General features: G+C 41.8%; 1 protein-coding gene across 1 annotated transcript in view; it reads right to left on the bottom strand.

The window, feature by feature from the left end:
- LOC100753685 (extracellular matrix protein FRAS1) overlaps nucleotides 1-22507 on the bottom strand; it is a 269806-nt gene that overhangs the window by 73348 nt on the left and 173951 nt on the right. The window contains exons 35-44 of the mRNA XM_035453056.1: nucleotides 19945-20076; nucleotides 18760-18885; nucleotides 17500-17747; nucleotides 12248-12396; nucleotides 11911-12073; nucleotides 10245-10380; nucleotides 5893-6083; nucleotides 4744-4897; nucleotides 3173-3436; nucleotides 904-1092 (exon numbers count right to left, since the gene is read on the bottom strand). Of these exons, the coding sequence (XP_035308947.1) occupies nucleotides 904-1092; nucleotides 3173-3436; nucleotides 4744-4897; nucleotides 5893-6083; nucleotides 10245-10380; nucleotides 11911-12073; nucleotides 12248-12396; nucleotides 17500-17747; nucleotides 18760-18885; nucleotides 19945-20076 (1752 nt within the window). The remainder of the gene's footprint in view (nucleotides 1-903; nucleotides 1093-3172; nucleotides 3437-4743; nucleotides 4898-5892; nucleotides 6084-10244; nucleotides 10381-11910; nucleotides 12074-12247; nucleotides 12397-17499; nucleotides 17748-18759; nucleotides 18886-19944; nucleotides 20077-22507) is intronic.

The following is a 22507-nucleotide window of genomic DNA, read 5'->3' as shown; positions in this document are numbered from 1 at the left end:
ACTCTTCACAAAGAAGCCAGGAAGGATGCAAAGGAAGGACAGTATGTCCTATTTTTTTTTTTTTTTAACTCACATCACTTGCATGGACCCATCAATGCAAATATAACCAAACTCCGGCAAGAGCTGCTTGGTCTCATTTTTCACAAGAAGACACAGAGTAACACAGTAATTAAAATAACTACATTATCCTGTAGCTCATCACACCTCTCCACTGACCCACAGATCCAGTGATCATCAGCTGCTTTCAGGTTTAGGTGTCGTATTGACAGAGACCATATTTCTGCTCCTTGGTGTGGGGGGGGGCATATTTCTACCTCTGAAAGGAACTGCATGGGGTCACATGGCTTTGGACTTTTCCCCCCTCTTCTGCCCCTGAAAGCGCTATATAGTGACTATGTAGCATTTAACACTTATGCCTTTGCATTACATCAGCATTTCCTGAAGGAGGGATGAGCCGTGTAATCTCCCCCAGGCAGCTCCGATTTATGCCCTTCCATTTCGCTTAGTTCATTAACTTGTGCTCTTTGGGGAGCCGGAAGAGATATAAATTGTTCACCTAAGGAAGGCGTAATTTTCACCATAATCCATCCCAACCGGCTTCTCTTTTCTTTTGCTCGCACACACATACTTTTTAGCAACACAGCAAGACAAAATGACATCTTTTCCCTCTATTATCGCCTCAAATTTCTCAGAAAATGCATCTTTTTCCTAGAAAAATAGTTCTCTCTCTCTCTCTTTTAAACAAAAGAAAAGTGAGACCAAGAAAAAATGAATCTATAATTCAGCTCGTATTGAAAACCAAGAATGCATGGGCTCCTGCCATAAGCTGTCAGGCTCTTAGCCCCCACTTTATTAAAGCAGACAGAGCACAGGGAACCTGGACAGGCAGGGGAACAGGCTGACCTTGGTTAATGTCTGCCTGGGTGAAGCTCCGGATGGGGCCTCTAACAGAGATCTGCTCTGGGTAGTCAGGCTTCACCATCTGCAGGCGTCCTGCACCAGGGTCCTCCTTCATGATGTACAGAATCTGTCCATCTTCTGAGTCAGCATCTGTCACTCTCAAGTGCTGCTCTGTGATGCGTGCTACAGACCCTGGGAAAGAACAGGAGAGAGAAGGTCATTCCCCATCATTGCCTTCAAATTCGATGCCAAATGACTTTTTATCACCCATTACTCGGGCCCAGGTACCAGGCATTTGCCTGTCTCCATTTCCAGCTGAATAAACTCTAATTTCCCTAAATAAAATCATTTAGAACTATGCCCTTTGCTTGCGTCCACTTTTCCTCTCTCCAGTGCTTGTGCCTGTAGTAGCCTGCTTGTTAGAACCTGGAAACAACAACTACTTCTAGGAGGCAAATAACTTCTATATCTTGGGTTTAAGAAATCTGTTTTGATTTAATTTACTTGCTGTCTTTAGAATAACCAAATAAGAAAACACCAGGGGCACATAAGCTCATAAGCATATCTCATTGTCATCTCATGTGAAATAGTCAGAATCAGTGTTTCTTAAGTCAGAAGGTAAACTAAGCTCAAGGGTCAGGTTAAGGGGCTCTGTAGAGACTGGAGACAAAGGCGAGACACTCACCATAAAACACTTGTCAGAGTACTGACCTTTGTTCCTGCCCAGCTACTTTCTCATCTTAAAAACAGCAAATACTGGTGAAAACACTCATCATTCACGCCCCATATCTTGGTGTTTGGAGTGGCAGTCTACCTTCCTTCAAGAATGCATGGTCTTTAGCACTCTACCCAGCACCTTGAGGGATGAGGCAATGTCTTCCTTGGGACGAAGATCAGACTTGCTCAGTGTTTGCTAGAATCTGGAATATATCCAAGCTCAATGTTCCTCTTGTGTCATGTATCCTAGTACATGTGACCTCACCCCTGTGGTCCCTCTGCAACACTCCTGGAGTCTGAAGGGACAGAGGGAAGTGATTTGAACTTCCTTATCCCCATGCTGCCTACCACACTGTAAGCAATTCAGTACTTTTTCTTTGATGGAAAAAAATATCACGTTTTCTCCTGGAGTCCATGAAATGGTAACAAGCCACTTTGCTGGTAGGTATCAAAATGCTGGTTTCTGGAAGCTTTGGTAGTTCTCAAAACTGAAAATTTTATTTATACCATATATTTATTTTTCAATACAAAATATATATGAAACTAAGACTAGATGAACTACAGAATCCTAGTACACCAAAACTCTAGCCAAAGGCCCACTCCCTGATAATTTCCTACCTTTAGTATAGTATGTCCAAGGCTAACACATAACATTGCTCTTTCAATGCTGCTAAAACATGGCAAAAGTATGGCAATTTGATGCTAAAATAATTTTCAGTCATTTGCATAAACTTTTAGTTCCTGGTAGCCTCCCAATTGCTCTTCCATTTGCTTTAAAAAATTAAAGATCTTGGAACCTTGCCAGAATTCTTTTGTTGTTGGCTTCCATGATTCTGGCTGGATAGAGGCTCTGCTACGGGAGACTTGTGTCTAAGCTGCACACTATAATTTAGAGGACACTGAAAATATTGTAAACACTTCATACAATGTTCTCAAATTCACAGACAGAGGTGTCTTGTCTGGAGAGTTTCATCGGCTCATAATTCTTATTCACAACTCAGCGTTTCTAAACAGCAATTCCCCAAAACTCTACTTTCCTTAAATGTCGACTAGCTCCCATAAGATTCACCCACAGCACCAACATGGAAGAAGGTAATGTCCACATGGGCTACAAAAATAAATAAGTACAGGGAAATGAGACTACTCTTCACTCATGCAGGCATTGCTATGGTTTGAATATGGAATGTTCTCTGAGGCTCATGCATTGAAGGCTCGGTCCCTAGCTGATGCCATTTTTGGGAGGTGGGGTGGGGGGGGGAGGAGCTAAGAATGTAAACAGGTAGGGCCTAGCTGGGGAAGTAGGTCCTTGGGGGTATGGCCTCAGCAGCCAGATACTGCTCTGGTCCTCAGTCCATTGCTACTTCCTGCTTATCACGAGGCAAGCAGCTAGGATCTACTATGCCTGCTTCTGCCATGATATTCTTCCTTAGCACAGAAAATACTGGAGGCAGTGGCCGAGGAACTGCAACCTGTGAAACCACAAAGCCCAAAGCCGTGTGCTTCCTGTTACAGTGTTTCAGTAGATGTGTATTGTGGTGACAGAAAGCTAACCCACCTGCGGGGAGCTGAAGTCCTTGGTTAATCACCAAGTGGGGGCTGTCGCCTGTAGGCAGTTCTATGTAGATCTCCATCCTTCCCATGTCTACATGAAGGCCATCAGTGAGAGAGAACCGAAACTCATCTACGGTCATACCATTGTCATTAGGTAAGAACCCAACCAGCCCAGCCAGGACATCCTGGTAGGTGAAGGAGGAGCCTTGGTCTAAAACAGTCCCATTCTCTAGAGGGTCAGAAGCAGTGGGCCTCTGAAGTAGGCGGCCTGCAGAAGGGGGAGAGGAATAGAAACAATGGTTTTTATGTATTTATATAATCAAAACATAGTCCAGTCTTGCCAACTAGCATACATAGCTTACATAGAACAAGTACGTCAGAGACTCTTGGTGCCAACACTTAGCATTTTATATGTGAGTACAGGCTATGCCCTACGGCCTCTTCTATAAATAAAAAAGAGAAAGTCCCACTCTTGTGGTTTAAAAATCTCCTAAGCCCTGCTCCAAATGATATGACAGACTTTGAAGATTCCCCATGGAAGACCTCACTCTCCCTGGGGAGCAGAAAGGGTTGGGATAGGGGGGTCAGTGGGGGTCAGGGGAAGAGGGAAGGGGAACTGAGATTGACCTGTAAAAGAAGCTTGTTTCTAATTTAAATTAAAATTAAAACAAAAGATAAAATAAAATAAAAATCTCTTAAGGAGACAAAGAGGGATACGACAAGATAGTGGCTTAGAAATCACACCTCCCTCCCGGGATTCAAGCTCACTTCATGATCTGAACTTTATTTCCCTTCTGCCAAGTGAACATAGCACTCCTCTGTCTTCTGCTTACAGGATGCAGACAGAGGGCATATATCTTAAATTCCTTTTAAATTCAGGAAGAAGGTAAGTATGCTCATATTGAGGTTTGTTTTTTAAGGGGTCACACAACCCAAGAGAACAATTAAAAATGCTTCATCGGAGAAAGTGAAAGTGAATGAAGGCAAGCTGAAAATGCAATGACCAGTGGCCTCTCTCATTATTAACCCTGCAGCCACTGCAGCAATTGAGTCTTTGAAAGTCCAACCATGTTAAGAGTGATTGATTGATACAGTGTGGCTCCAGAGCTTTAGGTAATACTTGGGTGTGTTGCTTAGAACAGGGGATGGAGGGTCTGTCCCCACAGTTTCTACATTTGCTTTGAATTAGGGACCGATGCTGTTGCAAAGGGAACAGGTTCATGAGAGTTCTGACAGACTACACGAGGCAGTCTTAGCTATCAAATGATGATGTCCACCTTGAGAAGAAGATGCAAACACTAAAACCTGTTTTGCTTGAGATTACAAAGGAGAGCAAGAAAAGAGCTGAAGTGAAGTTTCAGGCACACCAATTACTTAGCACGCAGGCTTTTAAAACAGCATCTACTGCAACTCCAAAGACTCTTGGCTAGCTGTGAAACTGGTTATATTTGGATGCAAAAATGGGCTGTAAGTAGGAAAGGGAAAGGAATAATGAACCCATCTCCAAGCTCATGCTCACCGCCCATCAGGCACCCCCAATTAAGCAGCCGCTTTCCACTGTGGCTTGTGTCTTACCGTGGTCAGGCTTTTTCATCAACACAAAAACCAGCTCATTATCTGGGGTGTCCAGGTCTTGCAGGCTCAAGGAAGAATTGCTTATCACCACTCCCGAGCTCAGCCGGACTCTGAGGGGCCACAAGGTCATCCTGGGAGGCTCATCATTCTTCCTCTGGTTAAAGTATAAAACACTCGGTCTCACACAGATATTAGTTTAAGAAGAAAGAAAACAGCACTAGGAGAATGTATCGTGATGGCAACGACTGTCATTAACTAAACAGCCCTTGATGTGTAACTGTGTTTCCTTCCTAGTCAAAATATTAGTTTAAAATAAAAAGTCACATAAGCAAAAGGTCACTCCGAAAGGAGGAGGTTGGTGGGTATTCTGCAAACAGTTTCTAGGATGTCTTCCAGAGGTACAGCAGACCATAGTTTTTTTACTTAAATGATGGATGGATAATTTAGAAATACAAGTTTACTGGAAGATCAAGTCAGATGGTCTTAGATGTCTCTAAATGTCTCACAGTAGCTGTAAAAGGTGAGGACACTGGGAAGCAGAGTTTCTAGTGCTGCCTCCCACTCCAGCTTCGCTCCTGGATCTTACAGTTCCTGAAAGTTCCACACACTTTATTTTCCCAAGGCACAGGGTATTTTTATCTTTTTCTCCCTCTCCTTGATATCATAAAGCAAGACTATCGTAATAGTTTCTCAAATGAAAATAAGTGTAAGATTGGGGATCAAATTTCCTTGATGTTATAGTTAAAGGAATTTTTAAAAAGGCAAGAATGCATGCAGGCCCACATGTGATAATGTCAGAGAAAAATGGGCATATGTTAATTTTCATCTAAATATGGGAATGACATGACTTCTCTGATTCCTTCAAACTGTTTTACCCAGAACAAATACATTTTCTTCTAAAATAGATGTCCAGATTTACAACCCTGCCCTTCCCCAAATGACAACTATGATTTCACATGTTTCCAGAAGGTCAAGGTTATGTGTTAAAACTGATATTTAAAGTTGAAGGTCACATCCAACCCCTTGCTTGTGAGTCGATATAAAAACAGCTTGTTTAAGACTGGGATATCACGTCGTTTAAGCACAGCTCTTTTAAGAGTGAGATATTGTATGGCCAAAGGCTTAATCCCCAACATCTATAGTCTTTACCTCAATGGTGACATTGATGCTGTGAATTTCAGAGCGACTGCTTCCGTCACTCACATAAAAACTGAACACATCATGGGTTGGTTCGATGCTTTCATGAACACTCTGAAAGTAGTAAATATAGTTTTCTAGGACATCTTGAATAGGGAATGATGCCTCTGGGTCACTGGTAGCTCCCGGGCCAAAGCGATCTCCTGTGTAATATCAAGAGAAAACAATTATCTCAAGTGGTGAATGCCCCATCATGGGGCTGATTTAGAAGACACTGTCATCAATATGTGATAAAAGTATGATTTTGAGCAGAGTTAGGACAGAGCGGAAGCCCAGAAACTGGAAGGCTTAGGTTGGACAGTGTCTCCAAGACCATCCGCCACCTATAAATGGATATACCAGCCCTGCTGTCTCTAAAGGGAATCAAATGAGATGATGCACGTGAAATCACTCAGTTGTTTAACTTTCACATAGCAGAGAATCTGTGGTTGGTTTCTTTCTAATCATTTATACCACAAACCAGGGAGTAAACAGCAACATGACAGCCAGCACTCTAATGTAAACTTTAGCAGTTTCAAAACCACCCTCTCTGGTGTATCATTCAAGTGCTAACAATTTCTCTCCATAAGAAAAAGTTAACTATGGCCCATTCTGTTTAGAACTTCTCCTCCATCGAGCCATTATTGCCATTTGACTCCAAGTTTCTTGTTTTAAACTTTATTCTTTAATAATTTCATGTGTGTATTTATGTGTGTATATATGTGTACAATACTGTATGCATATGTATGAATGCATAAACTTTGATCAAAGTTCTCCTATTATTCCTCCCCTTGCCCCCAAATTTCTTCTTCTCAAGTCTCCCTCTACTTTCATGTAGTTTTTTGTTGTTGTCGTTTTAAAGGGGGAAGACTTTATTTAATTAAGATTACTGGTTGAGTAAGGGGTGAGGTACTAGTAGATATACCACTGAGAATGTGACCCTCACAAGCACACACACTGTAACCTTTGTTCCTCTTAGACTGGTGGTTAGAACGCTGACAGGCCCATTCCTGTGGAGGACTTATGAAGGTAGCCACTGCTAGTATGAATTCATGGGTACAACATATAAGACATATCTAGAAGACATCATTTTACAGTACTCTTTCCCATATTCTAGGTGTACTCTCCCAATTTCTTGAAGGAACCTATTTGTCAGTCAGAACCCAGCCCATAGGATAGTATGCCAGGGCTACTTGGTGCCCAGAGAACATGTAGATGCCATGACACTCAGGTACCATATAGATATGGAAGTGTTCAGGTCCATTTCAGGGATGAAGTGCTATTATAGTTTGGGAAGTCTTCCTCAAAGACCATGTGTTAGTCTCCAGCCTGTAGTGTAAAACCTTTAGGAGATGGAATGAAGTGGGAGGTTTTGGATTCACTAGGGGCCTTTGAGGAGGAATACTAGGACCATTCTTTCTTTCTTTCTCTTTTTTTACATCCTGGGCTTAAGGAGAGTGCTTTGTGCTGCCATCCTGTTTTGGCTATGACGAATCACCACAGCGAGGGTCCAACTGACCAATGGCTGCTGTCACTCATCTCAGGAGTAAAACAAACCTTGTCTTTAGAAGTTGACTTATCTCGGGTGTGTGCTACAGTAACTGAAAGCTGACCAACAGGGCTACATGTGAGATGCTCATGTACCACCTCTCAAAGTTCTGTGCTTTGCTGCTTCCTGCTTCTTCTTCTCACCCAACAACAAAGGCTGCAAAAGGCCAAAGGGAAGAGTAAGCAATGCCCAAGCGATGGATGGCTTGGCCTGTATTTGGTTTTAGCCAAGTTCTTCTAATTGATTGGCTTTTAATTTGCTACCATCGTCTTCTAGAGTAGAGAAAAAAGAAACTGTGTCTACACATTTCTAAAATAGAGGTGGTCCATATGGAAACAAAAAAGGCTTCCTTCTTTATGACACTTCATAAGCCTCAGATTCCATAAAAGGCCATCAACTTTCCAACGCTAGACAGTGTCATCTGTTGGTATCCCAATGCAAAGACTAGGACTGAAAATGTCTTTTGTTGGCTTGCTTTTCACAACTTGTTTGAAAGAAGAGGAAGAAAATTGAAGCAGAGAGAGACCCAGGCAGTCAATGACTCAGCAATCCCCAAGACACAGAGATTAGGGTTTCTGGCACTAACTGCTGAGAATGCCCGCAAGTTTTACTTTCTCCTTTCATTGATCATTATAAATTGGGATGTGTGGCTTTATTATCTGGGTTAAGAAAAGCCTCAGTAAATGATCCCTCAAAACATACACAATAAAATGAGCCTTATTTTAAAATTGTTGGAGAGTTAGTTGGCCATCAAGGGAGCCAGACACTGAAGCCTTAAGCACCAATCTTTCCAAGTTTTAAAATTGCACTTTCTATTTTTACTGTACATCATTGATGTGTGTTCCCTGCCTTCCTCAGCAGAATGTCCTAGGTACAAATTAAATAGTTTTTGATGAGTGTGGCTGTCATCTTGGACACATGCTTTCCTCAGCACTGGAATTCAGATGTCCCCAGAGCAATGCAGTGGGTCTTGCCCTGATCAGGCCAGTCCCAAGTGGATTTTGATTCTACACCATTAGTTTTCACACCCAACACTGTAATCATTCTGTCTTCCCTACTGCTTGGTAAAAAGTAAGAGCTGCTGCCTCCAGATTTAAAAATATGTTCCAATGGGCTGGAATTAAATTTAGGAAGCTGGTTTCATCAGCAAACAAAACACTTGGTTCAAAATTGAAGCACCGGGCTTCACCAAGGAGGAAAGGGAGGCATCTTCAGTTGATATAACCTGGGCAATTATTTTGTGCCCTTGAGTGTCTTCTTTCCCTTCAGGTTCATACCCATGCCACTAGAGAATGAAGAGTCTCTTAGTGGTCCTAGGACCAGAAGCCATGTTGTCCATCACACAGAGAGTGACAAAATGTATTAGTTTGTAGGCTACACCAACTTTTTCAACAGAAATTCTGTGTCTCTGTCCGAGAGACTGCATTTTCACAATGCCTTCAGATAATGCTCTCACACATAAAAGTTTGAGGGTCACTTTCTGGAGCGGCTGAGATTTGCCAGAATTGTGACTTCTATCCCCCAATGTGGCCTACCTGCCACCTCATGTGCTTCAGGTAAATGTCAAACTGTGCCACAAGGGCTTCCAGAGAAAGAACCCACATGGAGAGCAGAGGTAGGAAGGGGCAATGGCCTTTCATGACCTCCCACCTCACCCATGCATGCTTGTCTCTACAGGGGATGCCATTTTTCCTTTGCCCATAGCGACTCTCTGTGACCCTGGGGATTTTCTGCCTTCTCAGGCTGAAGCAATTGCTTTGTTCTATGCCCTCAGTGCTTTGCTCTTTTTCCTGTCATTTATCATGTAATTCATCAGTCTAGCTGTCCTCCACTCCAGGCAGGGTCAATGTCATTCATGTTAACATTGTATCTAGCACAAACATTTGCTGAAAGGAGCTTAATTATGCAATAAACAAACCTGCATGCACACATGGAAAGACAAGAGAGGGAAACCATCCAAGACTTTTGATAGGAAAACATGACCATTCTAATTGAGTTTCCGGTTACTGGGCTCGAGTGGCAGGCACCATGCTGGACACAGACACCTGCAGTCAATGGTCTGTCTGTGGGAGCTGCTAGCTGTGTGCCAATTAGAGCCCAGCTCGGGCACTTGTTCACTTGGGAATCTCATTGCAGACGCAGCAGCTCAGAAATCGGCAGGAGCTGTCTGAGCTGCCAGTCACAGCCGGCCTCAGGGGGCCTGTGGACTGCACATGCCTTTTTGCCTCTCCTTGTGTGATAACCTCCAGTGGGGTCTAGGGCAGATGGTAGAGGGGAGGGATGTTGAAGAGGGTGTCAAAGAGAGACAGCATGAATTTAAATTTATGTCATGTCCGTAGAGGAAACTGAGACACAAGCTTTGGTTTATCTGAAGGAAAGATTCGGGGATCTTAATTTCCAGACCCCCAGTTCTGAATACAACTTGTAATACCCTCAGCTCCCATAGCTCAAACTCCAAACTCCTTTACTCTGCTCTAGTTTTTCCTAGCATTTATTAACTTTCTAGCACACCATTTTCCCATTCTCTCTGCTAGGATATAAGTCAATAAGGAGATGGAGAGGGTTGTCTGTTTTGTTGATTGATGTGTCTCTGATGCATAAAAGGGTGTGGCATAAAGAAAATGCTAAATCGTCTTTTTTTTAAATGAAAGAAACCTTTCCCTCCATTTTCTCGAAATGGGTCCATCTCACTTTAATTCTCCAGGTTCAGGTTTAATTAGACTATCCCCCATTTCCAGCTCAGAAATAAGTTATCCAGCTAAGTCACTGTGGTTACCTGTTCCTGTGTTCTCAATGCAGCCATACTTGGGTAGAGCGCTTAGTTTAATGACAGCATCACCCTGAAGGTTGTCGTGATCATCCGTAGCAAAGAAATGGTGGAGGGAGAGTGGTGCCCTGCCTCCCTCATCCACCTAAGGGAGAAAGGAAAGTAAAATGCAGACCTGCAGGGGCAGGGGTGCAAATCAGAAACTGTCGCCTGGGGTGACCATCCAGCATCAGTTCCACTTTGGTGGGGAGGCAGATCTCTGCAGATGAGTGCAATGCCTGCTGCCAAAGCCAGGTAAATCTTTCAGCACCTCTCAAAGATGTACTCAAGACACTTCGGCTGTGGTTCTCTTCTGAGAATTGCACTCCATTCAGTGATGGATCTTGTGACAAAGCAGTTCTAGCCAGTTCTAACTAGCCATCTCAACAAGTTTCAGGATAGCATAGCTGCCTTCCTGGGGCATCAGAATTCTACAGAGCACAGCTGGAGGATGATCGATGCAGCCCTCTTCACATTCCCAAGGGTGACTGTCCTACAGTTGGTACCATCCAGAATAAAACTCCCATTTATCCCTTCATATTGTGTATTTATTGGGATGTAGGAATAAAGGACTAGCTATCCCTGACTTAATGCTTATCTTAACATCAAAGAAGAAAATAAATCAGCGTATGTACAAGCAGCTGTTGGAAGTAACAGGGCCTGGCTCGATGCACTAACATATACAACATATGACTCTGCAGTCTGGCCCTGATGCCTTTTGCTAGCCCGATGGAAACCATCAAGGCATTTCACTCTGAAGCCTTAGCTAGATGTAGGCTGGTTTATAAATTACAAAGTGGGACTCTGAGATTGAGGATGGCTTCAGTTACTTCCCCACGTTGTAGAAAAGGGAAAATAAGGTGACTATCACAACTATCTAGAAATGATTCAGTTTCACCAATATTAAAGTACATGATAGAGGCACGGAAGGCCGAGGTTTGGGCACTCTTGCTCATATGGAAGGCAGGGGGAGGAAAATGAGTGTTTATGAATCCCCTACGACGCACCAGGTTTTGTGTTAGGATTCAATTAATCACCAGAGAAATCCTTTATGTAGTAGAAGCTATAATATTTAAGGAAGAAATGGAGGCTAGAAACGACTAAGTACATGTTGCAAATCCAGGCTGCTAGTTTGTAACAAAGCTGGTAGAGGCACTTGGCTGATGTCAGTGACAGACGTGTGTTATTTTGCCTCACACACAAACAATTTCTAAATCTTGTTAATAGTAATAAATATTGATTTGATTCTTGTGGGATCAGCTTTCCGTGTTTTAGTTGTTACCAACTAAAATCCTCAAAGGTATATTCTACTTCTCCTTTATTCTCATTGCCAACAATATCTATTATTGTTTTATATTATATATATATATATACATATAATATTCTCTCTAGTATGCACCGATGTGCATATTTTGACTACTCATGCAAAGATAATGATCTGATTTTTTGCATATAGCTATTCTTATTATTTTTTTTAAAAAGTTTACAATGACAGTTACAGACAGTCTGGTATCACTGCCCAGATACTTTAGGGGAAGAGCTTGGCAGCTCAGCTAGGCAAAAATCCGTTAGCTACATCACCAAGGATCCTAGCTCTCCTAAGCCCTGGATGTTTATTGATCTGAGAGCTGTTTACCGTGATAAGGTCAGCAAAAGCAATGATGTGCGGTGGACTCTTGGCAGGAGTAATTGTGATGGTGAAGACCTGGTTGTCCACTCGGTTGTCGTCCATGTCTGAGACAGAGAAGTGGAAGCTATCCATAACCATGGGCTCTTCTGTCTCAAACACAGCTGAGTATCTATAGGACACAGGACAATAAAGGCAGAGTCACCCTGACAGGTCAAGTAAAAGGATTGTACTGTTGTTTAAAAACATGATCAGGAACAAGGCATTCTTTGAAGGAGCTACAGGCAGTTGCTTACCGCAATTCTTAAAACCACTTTCAAAGACTTTGCAGTGCTTACTTACATACCTAATGTTTTTGCTGTTGATGTCCTCCATGGTGAAATTGAAACCCTCCGAGAGCTCCTCCACATCCAGTCCCGAGGTCTTTAAGAGCACACCATACATGGGCAGAGAACTTAACTGAATCCAGATCTCTGGGTCAGGGGAAGAATCGTCCTAACCAGGCAAATATGAGTCAGGACATGAACACAAGTTTGCAGAGAGCACAGGGGCTCACTTCCCTCATGCTAAAGGCAGCAGCCCCCTACCATAAAGCAATGGCACTCCTAACTCCACAAAAGCTCAGTATTTATCCCTCTTCAAATGCCTCTGAAAATAATGTCTTCTTGGAAGAATAGTTCAAGGTAATGATGGGGAAATGCGCTTATGGTATAGGGAGTAAAACAAAGAGATATTTTATTGGTTCTGTAAGAGCCATAAGGGTCTGCTTTTATTACATGCACATAGTACAGAAGACAAGATGGCCAGCTCTAACTCGTCATTCTAGAAACACAGGAGGAGGCTTCTTGGCAGTTTCCAAAAACACTTTACATTTTAGAAATACACAAAATTCCATTATAGTATATAATACACTCTACAATGACAAAACTCTGTGGAACAGAATTTACTTAAGCCAATGATTTACTCCAAGTAATGCCAATGTGACAAAAATTCAGATTAATGAAAGAATGTAGGAAGTCCTGTGGGTTTCCTTCCATGATGACTGAATCAATGGATCCTTACTGCCTCGGTCACTTAAATCTTACCAAAGAACATTTCCTTCTCCTCTATTGTTTATTGAGAAATAAAATCAGCTTTCTGTGTGTCTACACCAACAATAACAGAATATCTTCATAAGCAATTTCCCCTTTCTTCAAGCATATTTTTGGAAATGTCTAGGAGACAGGCAATGTCATTTTGGAGTTTTCCTGGGTCATCTGTCTTTTAGAGGAGTTCACTGTGAAAATGGGGACTCTGTTTTATTTCGGCAACAATGAAAGCAAATGTTGCATGATCAATTTTAGTGTCAAATGCAAGTTTTCCTGGCTACACCGTGCAGCTGGTGAGGGAAAGGAAATGTGAGCAAATATGAGGTAGGCAGACAAGCAAGGTCCAGGTCCTTGTCATGTCCATCCCTGGGGGCAGCCTTCTTTCCCTTTATAGTTAGAGTCCTCAATGCAGCATCACAGAATTGCCTCAGCTCTCCTGACACGAGCCCAGAAGAGAAGAGGAACACACAGTAATCTTACTGTTTTCTCCTTTCTCTGAGGGAGGGATTAAATAAAAACCACTGGTTTCCAAAGAGTTACCACCTACTATTCCTGTGAGTTCTCACTTAGGTAGATCTTCCAAAGACTACAGAGAATTTTCAGATACCCACTTCTGAGATGTGAGAACAACAAGAACAGGGTACCTGATTCCTAGAATAAAGAGCGTCAGTCTCAAACACTGGCAAATCCAGCTAAGAAATGCTTATTATGTGCCAGGCATGATTTTATTATACTCTCATTTTCAAAAAATTTCTGGGTTTCAAATGTGAGAAATCAGTTATTGTTTTCTTCTTCTGAAAATACCTTGTCATAATTTGGAAAAAAAAGATTACTATTTTAGATCAGCCCAGAGATTGTGAGTTTATTAAAATGCGTAAGAAAACAGAACATGTTCTCATGTAATATCCCTGTTCAAAGACCTTCATGTTCATTTTGGATGAATTCATATTTTTATTTTATTCTTCTTAATCATTCTAAATAAATTAACATGTAATATGTAGCTATAGTGAATATAAATAATTATTTAGTCCACATATATTCATCCATGAGCCTACCGCTCAACATTAGAATTAGATAATAGTTAATTTTAGAGCTGGGAAGGTAGCTTAGTTGGGAAAGTGCTTGCTTTGCCAATCTGAGTTTGATCCTTAGAACCCACATTAAAGAAAGTCATATTTGGTGGTACATGCTTATAATCCCAATGCCGAGGAGGTAGACAGAGGCTCACTGACCAGCCAGCCTAGCCGATTCGGAGAGTCCTAAGTGAGTGAGAGATACTGTCTCAAACAAAAACAGAAATACTCAATATTGTCTTCTGGTCTCCACATGTTCACACTTACATACACATGCACACAAACACACAGGAATACATACACAAATAATTAAGTTATATGTACTTTTTTAAAATCCTGCTTTGGCCCCTTTAATCACTCTTAATTTTGTTTCTCTCTTCCTTTGTTATTATTAACTTGATTTTTTGAGACAGGGTTTCTCTGTATAGCTCTGGCTGTCTTATAACTCACTCTGTAGACTAGGCTGGCCTCAAGCTCAGAGATCTGCCTGATTCTGCCTCCCAAGGACTGAATTTTCAAATATGGATTAGTACATTACTTGAAAGAATATTTGGGGTATAAAAAAACTCCAGTTTTGTGGGGATTTTTCTTAGTTTCTTCCTTTTCTTTTTATATTTTAGAGACACTTTTTTAAAATGTAACCCAGGCTGACTTTAAACTCAAGAGCCTCCTATTCTCCTACTAAGAATTCTGAGTACTGTAATCAGAGGTGTGGGCCACCATTCTTGGCTCCCTTTCCCTCCTTGTTTCCTCCTCTCCTTTTATATTTTTTAATCAGGAAATTAATTCATTTTGGTTTTCTACATAGCTGGTTAGAACTTGGATTTTCCCTGCAAGTTACATATATTTTGTTAAAATTGATTCCCAGATACCTGATATGTAATAACATTAACATATCATATGTTGAATTATTTCAGTTTTGGATGGTATATAGAAATGCTATTCATGTTTTAATATTAAGCTTATCCTTCTTATATTACAAACAAGAAAATCAAGGCTAGAGTGTTTAAACTTGTCAATGACCGTTCTACTCTATCTAGAGAGACAAGAGAGAATTAAAGCTTATCAACTCAAACTCTAGAACCCACATATACTGAGGGAGCTGGTGTGTGTGTGTGTGTGGTGTGTGTGTGTGTGTGTGTGTGTATGTGTGTGTGTGTGTGTGTGGTTTATTTGGCAGAGAGCTTGCCTAGCATGTATGAAGTACTGATCACTGCTACTGCATACAGCCGTGTGGCATACAAAAAGTGTGGTATTGCACACCCATAATCCCAGCACTTGGGAAGCAGAACCAGGAAATTACCATATGTTCAAGCTCATCCCTGGTTATCTACCTAGTTTGAGGTCCTGTCTGAGACTGGAAAATAATGTAGCCTTACAGAGGAACCATTTTTACTCCCCACCACCCTCTCATCTTCCTCCTGGTGCCCACGATCTAATGACAAGGAGACTTGGTTGCTGTTTTGGCTGTACTTGGTCCACTTATGACCACCATTTCAGATGGCTTTTCCATTACCCAAATCTTCAGCATTTCAGAAATAGATGTATGCATCCTGCCCATGTCTTCACGAATGCACGCCATGCTGCACTTTCAGCAGGCTAGAAGAGTTTCCTGAACCCTTTCTGCTCTGCTGGGTAAATTTACATTCAATCAATTTTTGAAAATATACGTTCAGTTGCCAATGAGCTCACATTCTGATGGGCAGCTTGTAATGGGTAGTTAATGGGTAGGCGCTCTTCCTGGAGAGCAACTTCGGTCTGCCAAACATTTCCCAAGCCTGGTGATGTATGGATTAAATCCGAATTCATACATTTTTACAAATTTATGACTTTTACAGGATCAAAGGACCATAACATATGATAAAAAATAATCTGCCAATTAAACACCATCAGAACTTTGCTGATACTGTAGTATACCCACACGAGGATTCAAGTGGTGTTTGCTTTCTTATCATTTAAGAAAAGATAGCTTAAAGAAGAAAACAATCGGCTGTGCTTGGTCTAGTGCCTACTGTTTGGAACTGGACTTTTCAGTGAGAGTCTTCAGCCCAGAAAAGGAAAATTTTGTTTTGTTTTGTTTTTCAAGACAGGGTTTCTCTCTGTAGCCCTGGCTGTCCTGGAACTCGATCTGTAGACCAGATTATCCTCAAACACAGAGCTCCACCTGCCTCTGCCTCCCAGGTGCTGGGATTAAAAGCATGTGCCACAATTGCCTGGTGAAAAGGATAACTTAAACCATACGGTGTTTAAAAATAAGGCGTAGGGACAGGCTGTTCATTGGAATTTTGAGGCCAGTGAAGGAAAAATTCAATATGAAGAATGATTACCATTCAAATAATTATCCTTCCTTTCAAAGCACAACAACTCATCATCATTATGTTTATATAGACAGTAGTCATCTCTTTACAACATATATAACTGCAAAATAAAATTAATTATCCTCATTATCCTTTGCCCCAGATGCAGAATCAAAGAAGGCAGATGAGTTTAATTACCAAGATCACTTAATCAAGTTTGAGCCAGACACAGGGGAAGTCCCTACCGTCTTTGGTTCTCCCCCTTCTCCTCAACTACTTTGCTCTTAGGGAAGGGCATGGGCAGCAGACCAATAGCCTGCCCTAGGAAATCTACAGAGAGGCACCACCAGGGTAGGTGGGGGAACCTTGTATTCTGTCTATCTGGACAAGAACAAGCTGGAGAAAGTCACCTTTCTCTCAGGAAGCCAGGATTAGCCATTACCTCTTCATCACTGGCCAGGCAAATTCCCAGTTGTTCTTTTTCTAAAACTCCCAGTAGACCTCTTGCATTCCACACTGAAAACAATGGACTTGGACCTTTTATGACAAGGGGATTGCTGCAGTTTGACAATTACAAGCCCTTGGTTGGTCCCAGTATTTTCATCTTAAGTTTTTCCTTCTTTTTGTGTGTGTCTGTAGTGTATATGTATGTGTGTGCATGTTCACAGGTGTCTACAGAAGCATGTGGAGGCCAGATTCGATTATCTGGTGTCTTTCTTGACCATCGGAGGCAAGGTCTCTTTCTAGACCAAGCTTGCTGATTCAGCTAATCGAGCTAGCTAATCTAGGAGCTCTTCTCCCTCCTGAGTGCTGAGATCCCAGACTGGCTGCTGGGCCCACATGGCTTTGACATGGGTCCTGCAGATCTGCGCTCCATCCTTCACATTCATGCAACAAGTGCTTTTTCCACTGAGCCATTGCCTCAGCCCTCATCAGAGATAGGCATTCACTTGTCTACTGTGGAGACACTAGGAGAGGCCAGGATGTGCAGTGACTCCAAAGAGAATAGCAAGAACGCTAAGAAGAGAGTCTTCTACACTGTCTCTGCCCGCTCGCTGTCTCCAGTACCCAGCCGTGTGCAGATTCCTAAGTGGGCCAGCCAGAACGGCAGAGAGCAAGAGAGTAAATGCCAGAACTCACCACATAGGCAAGGTTTGACCTGGTGATTATGGCTGTCCGTTGACTAGCAACAGTCATGCTGAGGGAGGAACCTGGGGCCAGCCGAGGCCCTCTGTTCTCTGACAGGGACACGTCCACTTTTACTTCTGATGTTGTCACTGTCAGGCCATCTGAGACTGAGATCACCATGCTGTCCTCCCAGGCAGAGGACCCATCGTGTACGTACTGCAGAGCATTCCTCTCGACTTCACCGTATGTGAAAGTGTCACCTACCAAGAATGAAACACAGCCAAACTGTAAAGCCAGTGACTTCTGGGAATAACACTTCTGGTTTATCAGGCACCTTTGTTCTCCTGATTTCAAAGTGCATGTAGAATCATAAACTCTGGGACAAGTTAATTAGTCTAACCACCTACCCAGCTTAGAATTCCCTCTGTTACCCTGGAGCTAATTACTTGGGTGATAGTTTTGTTGTATTTTGTTTTTTAAGGTTCTGAAAAATAATGAGTTAAAGTCCAGCCCTGGGAGAACAGTCATCACTCCCAGTTCCAGAAAGCCAAAGAACATGGTAATATTCTTCTTTTTTTTTCTTTTTAATTTATTTATTAGTTCTAGTTAGGGAACAAGCTTGTTTCAAGTGGTAATATTCTTCTTGATGGCTCCTCTGAATCTAATCTTAGAGTCTTGAAGACTTAAGAAAAGAGACAGTACTCTTTGACCCATCAGAGTCATTATTTTAATTTGGGGGGGCTTAAGTTGTTTTTTTTTTAAATTCAAAATGTGAAAGTAGAACTGAGAGTTCAGTGATTGGGCACTTGTTTAGCATGTGCATGGTCCTCATTTTGAACACTAGCATGGGATAGGAGTTGTTCGTTGGTGCTAAAAGTGCAAATTGCATAGCTCAGAGTACTATTCTATAACATACCAGATAGTGTGGGAAGTTTGTGTTAAAGAGGAATAAATGCAATTCATATTTACATTTTAAATTGTAAATTTGATTGGAATTTTAGGAAATTTAACCCACATATATTAAAGTTGCTCAAGGTTTTGAGCCATGGAACTTTTTTTTTTTTTTAAATGAAGCATGTCTCTAGTCATGGGACATCATGGTCCCACAGAACACGCTAAGGAAACAGAAACCTAAAGTCTAAGTTAAGAATGGCGTTCCTCCTATTTTATCCCCCACAGCATTATACTTCGTTTCCGGGTCACATAAAACTAACTGTATAGGTTAAAAAAAAAAATTCCCCCAAGCAGGCCAGGTTCAGAGGATGCAGCTACCTGCTGCCATGGGCCCTGAGGACTCTGCTGTGGACTTCAGGAGAGAGCCATGCTGTGGCGGCTTCTGAAGCTGGAAGAAGAGTTCTTCTGGTACCATCTGAGCATCTCTCACTACCAACTGCAGGCCTGCAGGAAGGAGAGAGAGAGTCTGGCTGCAGGACAACTGTGTGCTTCCATAGATTAACACCACAGACCAGGCTGCAGACCCAGCTATGAGTAATACATAACCATAAAGCATGGAGAATTATGAGGAATGTAAGAGAACAGAGAATGAACGAGGCTGGCCCAACAGTTAGATGTAGGTTCTCTTAAAGCTCCCATATGAGGAGGTAGCTAAGAATGCAGAATATTCCTTTCTCCCATACAAAAGAGGGCAAGCACCAAAGGCTACTTGTAGGTCTGTCTTAACTAGTGTCTTTCATAAATAGCCCATGAATTGGTCTTGCTGTCCATTTTCTCTTATTTTCCTAAATCTACTGGAAGAGCCAGGTTTCACGATAGCTGCTCCGGCCATGGAGAAAGCAATGGATAGACCAAAACCAACTTTTACCAGTGTCTATATAACTCGTTTGTAAGATTGCTTATACATAATTTTTTATCTAATTATAGAAATTAAATAATTAACTTCAGGACAAAAGCCAATGTAGAAAATACATATGGATCCACACAGTACACATAATACAAATCACTAATAAAAACAATGCCCTTGGTAAAAGAATCGACAAACTGTAAAGAATAAGCGCATTTAGAAATAAATAAAACCATGCGAGATATGGGCAGGTGGAGCTCCTCACAGCTTCTGAAGGTCACTGTGATCTGTCACTCTTGTTCCCTGTCACTTTCTAAACAGAAACCAGAAGCAGTCACTCACACCTGCTCCCTCGACTCTCTTCTCAGCTCTGTTACTTTATATTGTAGCAAGGATAACAAATCAAACTCCAGGAAGCTGGGGAATAAATTCTGGGTAGCATTCCATCACAAGGCTGGCCTCTGAAGGGTCTATCTCCTCCTCTCAGTACTGCTTCGATTTGCATAAGAATGGGCAGGAGGATGGATGTAGGTGGGAGTGAACATACTTCTGGAAGAGGGGTCACTGGGTTTTGGCAGCCATCAGGCAGTTTCCACAGGACTGCTGCTACAGTCCGATTTCCAGAGCTATACTTCTCTCAGGCCCCCAGTTCTTACCTAGAGAGGTGCGGCCTCCAGGGCTAACCTCCAACAGGGGCGCCCTTATCTGAAATGCGGGTGGCTGCCGATCAGAGTGAAGTAAGTGAATGGTGAGGGCCATCTCTGGACTCGTGTGATGTCCGTCAGAAACTGGTAAGAGTAAAAGACACACACAGATACCCACATGATTTAATATATACGTGCAAATATAAATCAACTTACAATCTGGGCACCTTTACCCTATTTCCACAAATATTTAGTGACTTGTTGAGATGCTTAAAAATAGATAAGAGTAACAATGATGGGCAAGTCTACTAAAGCATTTTCTATGGATAAGGTAAAGGGTGAGAGTTCACAAAGCCAAAGACTTTTTTTTTAACTTTTCTAAAAAATTATGAATATTTATTTTTTAAGTTAAAATTTTTTAACAAATTTATTTTAAAAAGGTATTCTCACAAATGATTTTTTGAGGCTTATTAGTGGGAAGTAAGGTAAAATAAGCACTTGAAAAACAATGAAAGCCCCCTGCAGGATTTCATATAGCTCAGCCTGGACTCCAACTCACTCCATAGACAGATATGACCTTGAACTCCTGGTCTCAACAGCACAAGTGCTAAGGTTAAAGTTCTCACATGGTACCCGCAAAGGCTTTTATTTATGGAAAGGTTCTTTGAATCAATTCACTCCTTCATTATCCCAGAATAATACTTTAAGAACTTTTTTGGGGGGAGTGATTCTGCTTCCTATTATTTCTTTGGAAGGACAGAACATTTGTCCATGTCTGTCACAGCACGTGTTGCAAGTAAGCAGATCCATTTTACCCTGTCCTTCTGTCCATGGCCATAAATAGAAGACACCATCCAAAATAGTGACTTTCTGCATTGTTTCCCTGGCCTACCGCCATCCAAGAGGACCCCATCTTCCATGGAAAATGAAAGCAGAATCATCTAACCCTTGACTATCATTTCTGCCTTTTCCATAACTCTCCCTCCCTTCCCTAAACCCAGGTGTGGTGGATACTGGTAACATCCATGTGCTATCTACCATGGTTACTGAGAAAACAGCATTGTTGATTATTTTAAATGACTTTTAACTTGCAGATGGTTAAGTCATAGGAAACTGTTTTCTTTTTTCTTCTTCTGGAATTGGCAGCACGTTGGCAGGAATCTGACCTCTTAAACAATGTAAAGCATGGCTCAGGAATAATGACTGGCTCACTAGGGTTGCCTTAGGTCTGTCTTGTCCTTGAGACAGATTTAAATGATTGAAACTTTACAAGACACCGTTCATGTTTATCATAGAGAAGGCCTGAACAGGCAGTTGGAAGAACAGAAGATAAAACCCACATGAAAATGAAGGTTTTATGTCTCTGGTCATTTTAGTAAAGTGTGAAAATTATTGTGCTGTTTCTTTGTGTGTGTTAATCTCCTCCTTGATAAAAATAGAGACTGGGTAATTCTTAGCTTTGAAGGCTGTGGACAAACATACACTCTTCTGTTAATTTTAGTGGACTCAGGACCCTTTAGAAGTCCCAGAGTGCACAACAGAAATCTCTGTGTTTTAAAAAAAGAAATAATTAGGAAACTACACTTATATTTGCTATTGCTTCCATAGGTTTTACTTTTAAAGAGAAAACGCTCAGGGAGATTTCAACATCCCTACACAGTGGAGGCCAGCAAAGGCTAACAGTACAAGAGCTTTGGACCACAGTTGTTCCCTGTCACCAAACACATCCTTGCCTCTTAAGGGGCAGAAAGCTATCTACGAGAATATGGTATAATTAGAAACCATGTCACATGGTTGCAGCGTTTTGAAAGCAAATGCAAAACTGCCAATAAAAATATTAAGAATTATACATCTTCCCTCTCTTAAGGACTGTTTCTAAGAAACAGTCACACTGCTTATTTGGGTTAAATGCTTCCTGCAGGCACCATTTGCCTGACATGTGCTTCTTGCCTGGAACTGTTCTGCAGAGGGCCTGTGCTTATCACAAAGCCAGCCAAGTCAGGAGCACTGACTTTCTGTTCTCAGAAGATGAACCACAGTGAGCCACTCACCCTCATTCCATGGGTTCGGGTCGGGGTTTGGGATGGCTACTGATTTAGTTCATTAGCTGTCCAGTTCAAAGTTTTGTCACAAAACTCCTTTCAAAGATCGTAAAAGCATTTCTCCCAAAACAGAATCCCCCTCCTCCTGAAAACAGAGGGATCTTGGACTAAAAAAGGTAGTTTAAGGTCAGCCCAAGGCCCATTCTTTTAGCCTTATGAAAGCTCAAGGGTCATTTAATTTCAGGTCACAGGCAAGTTAACTGTTGACCCTCCACCTACTCAAGCTTTCTGGTCAAAAGGATGAGGCATGCTACTTCTCTTGCTTTTCATGACCTACTCACTTATACCTCAGAACACAAAACTACCCCATACTGCAGGTCAGGAACTTAGATTAAATACTGCTCTGCCCTTTTCCAGTGCTACGTGGATGCAGCCGGCAGGATCATTAGCTTGAAAATGCTGGAAACAACACTCATCTTCATAACTCTGATAGGTAACGCCTAAGACGACATTTATTGTGAATTGATTCACTC

This window comes from Cricetulus griseus (assembly GCF_003668045.3).
Source record: "Cricetulus griseus strain 17A/GY chromosome 1 unlocalized genomic scaffold, alternate assembly CriGri-PICRH-1.0 chr1_1, whole genome shotgun sequence".
NCBI classification, from domain to species: domain Eukaryota; kingdom Metazoa; phylum Chordata; class Mammalia; order Rodentia; family Cricetidae; genus Cricetulus; species Cricetulus griseus.
Note: the sequence above shows the minus strand (reverse complement) of the source record. Positions and strands in the feature narration are given on the sequence as shown.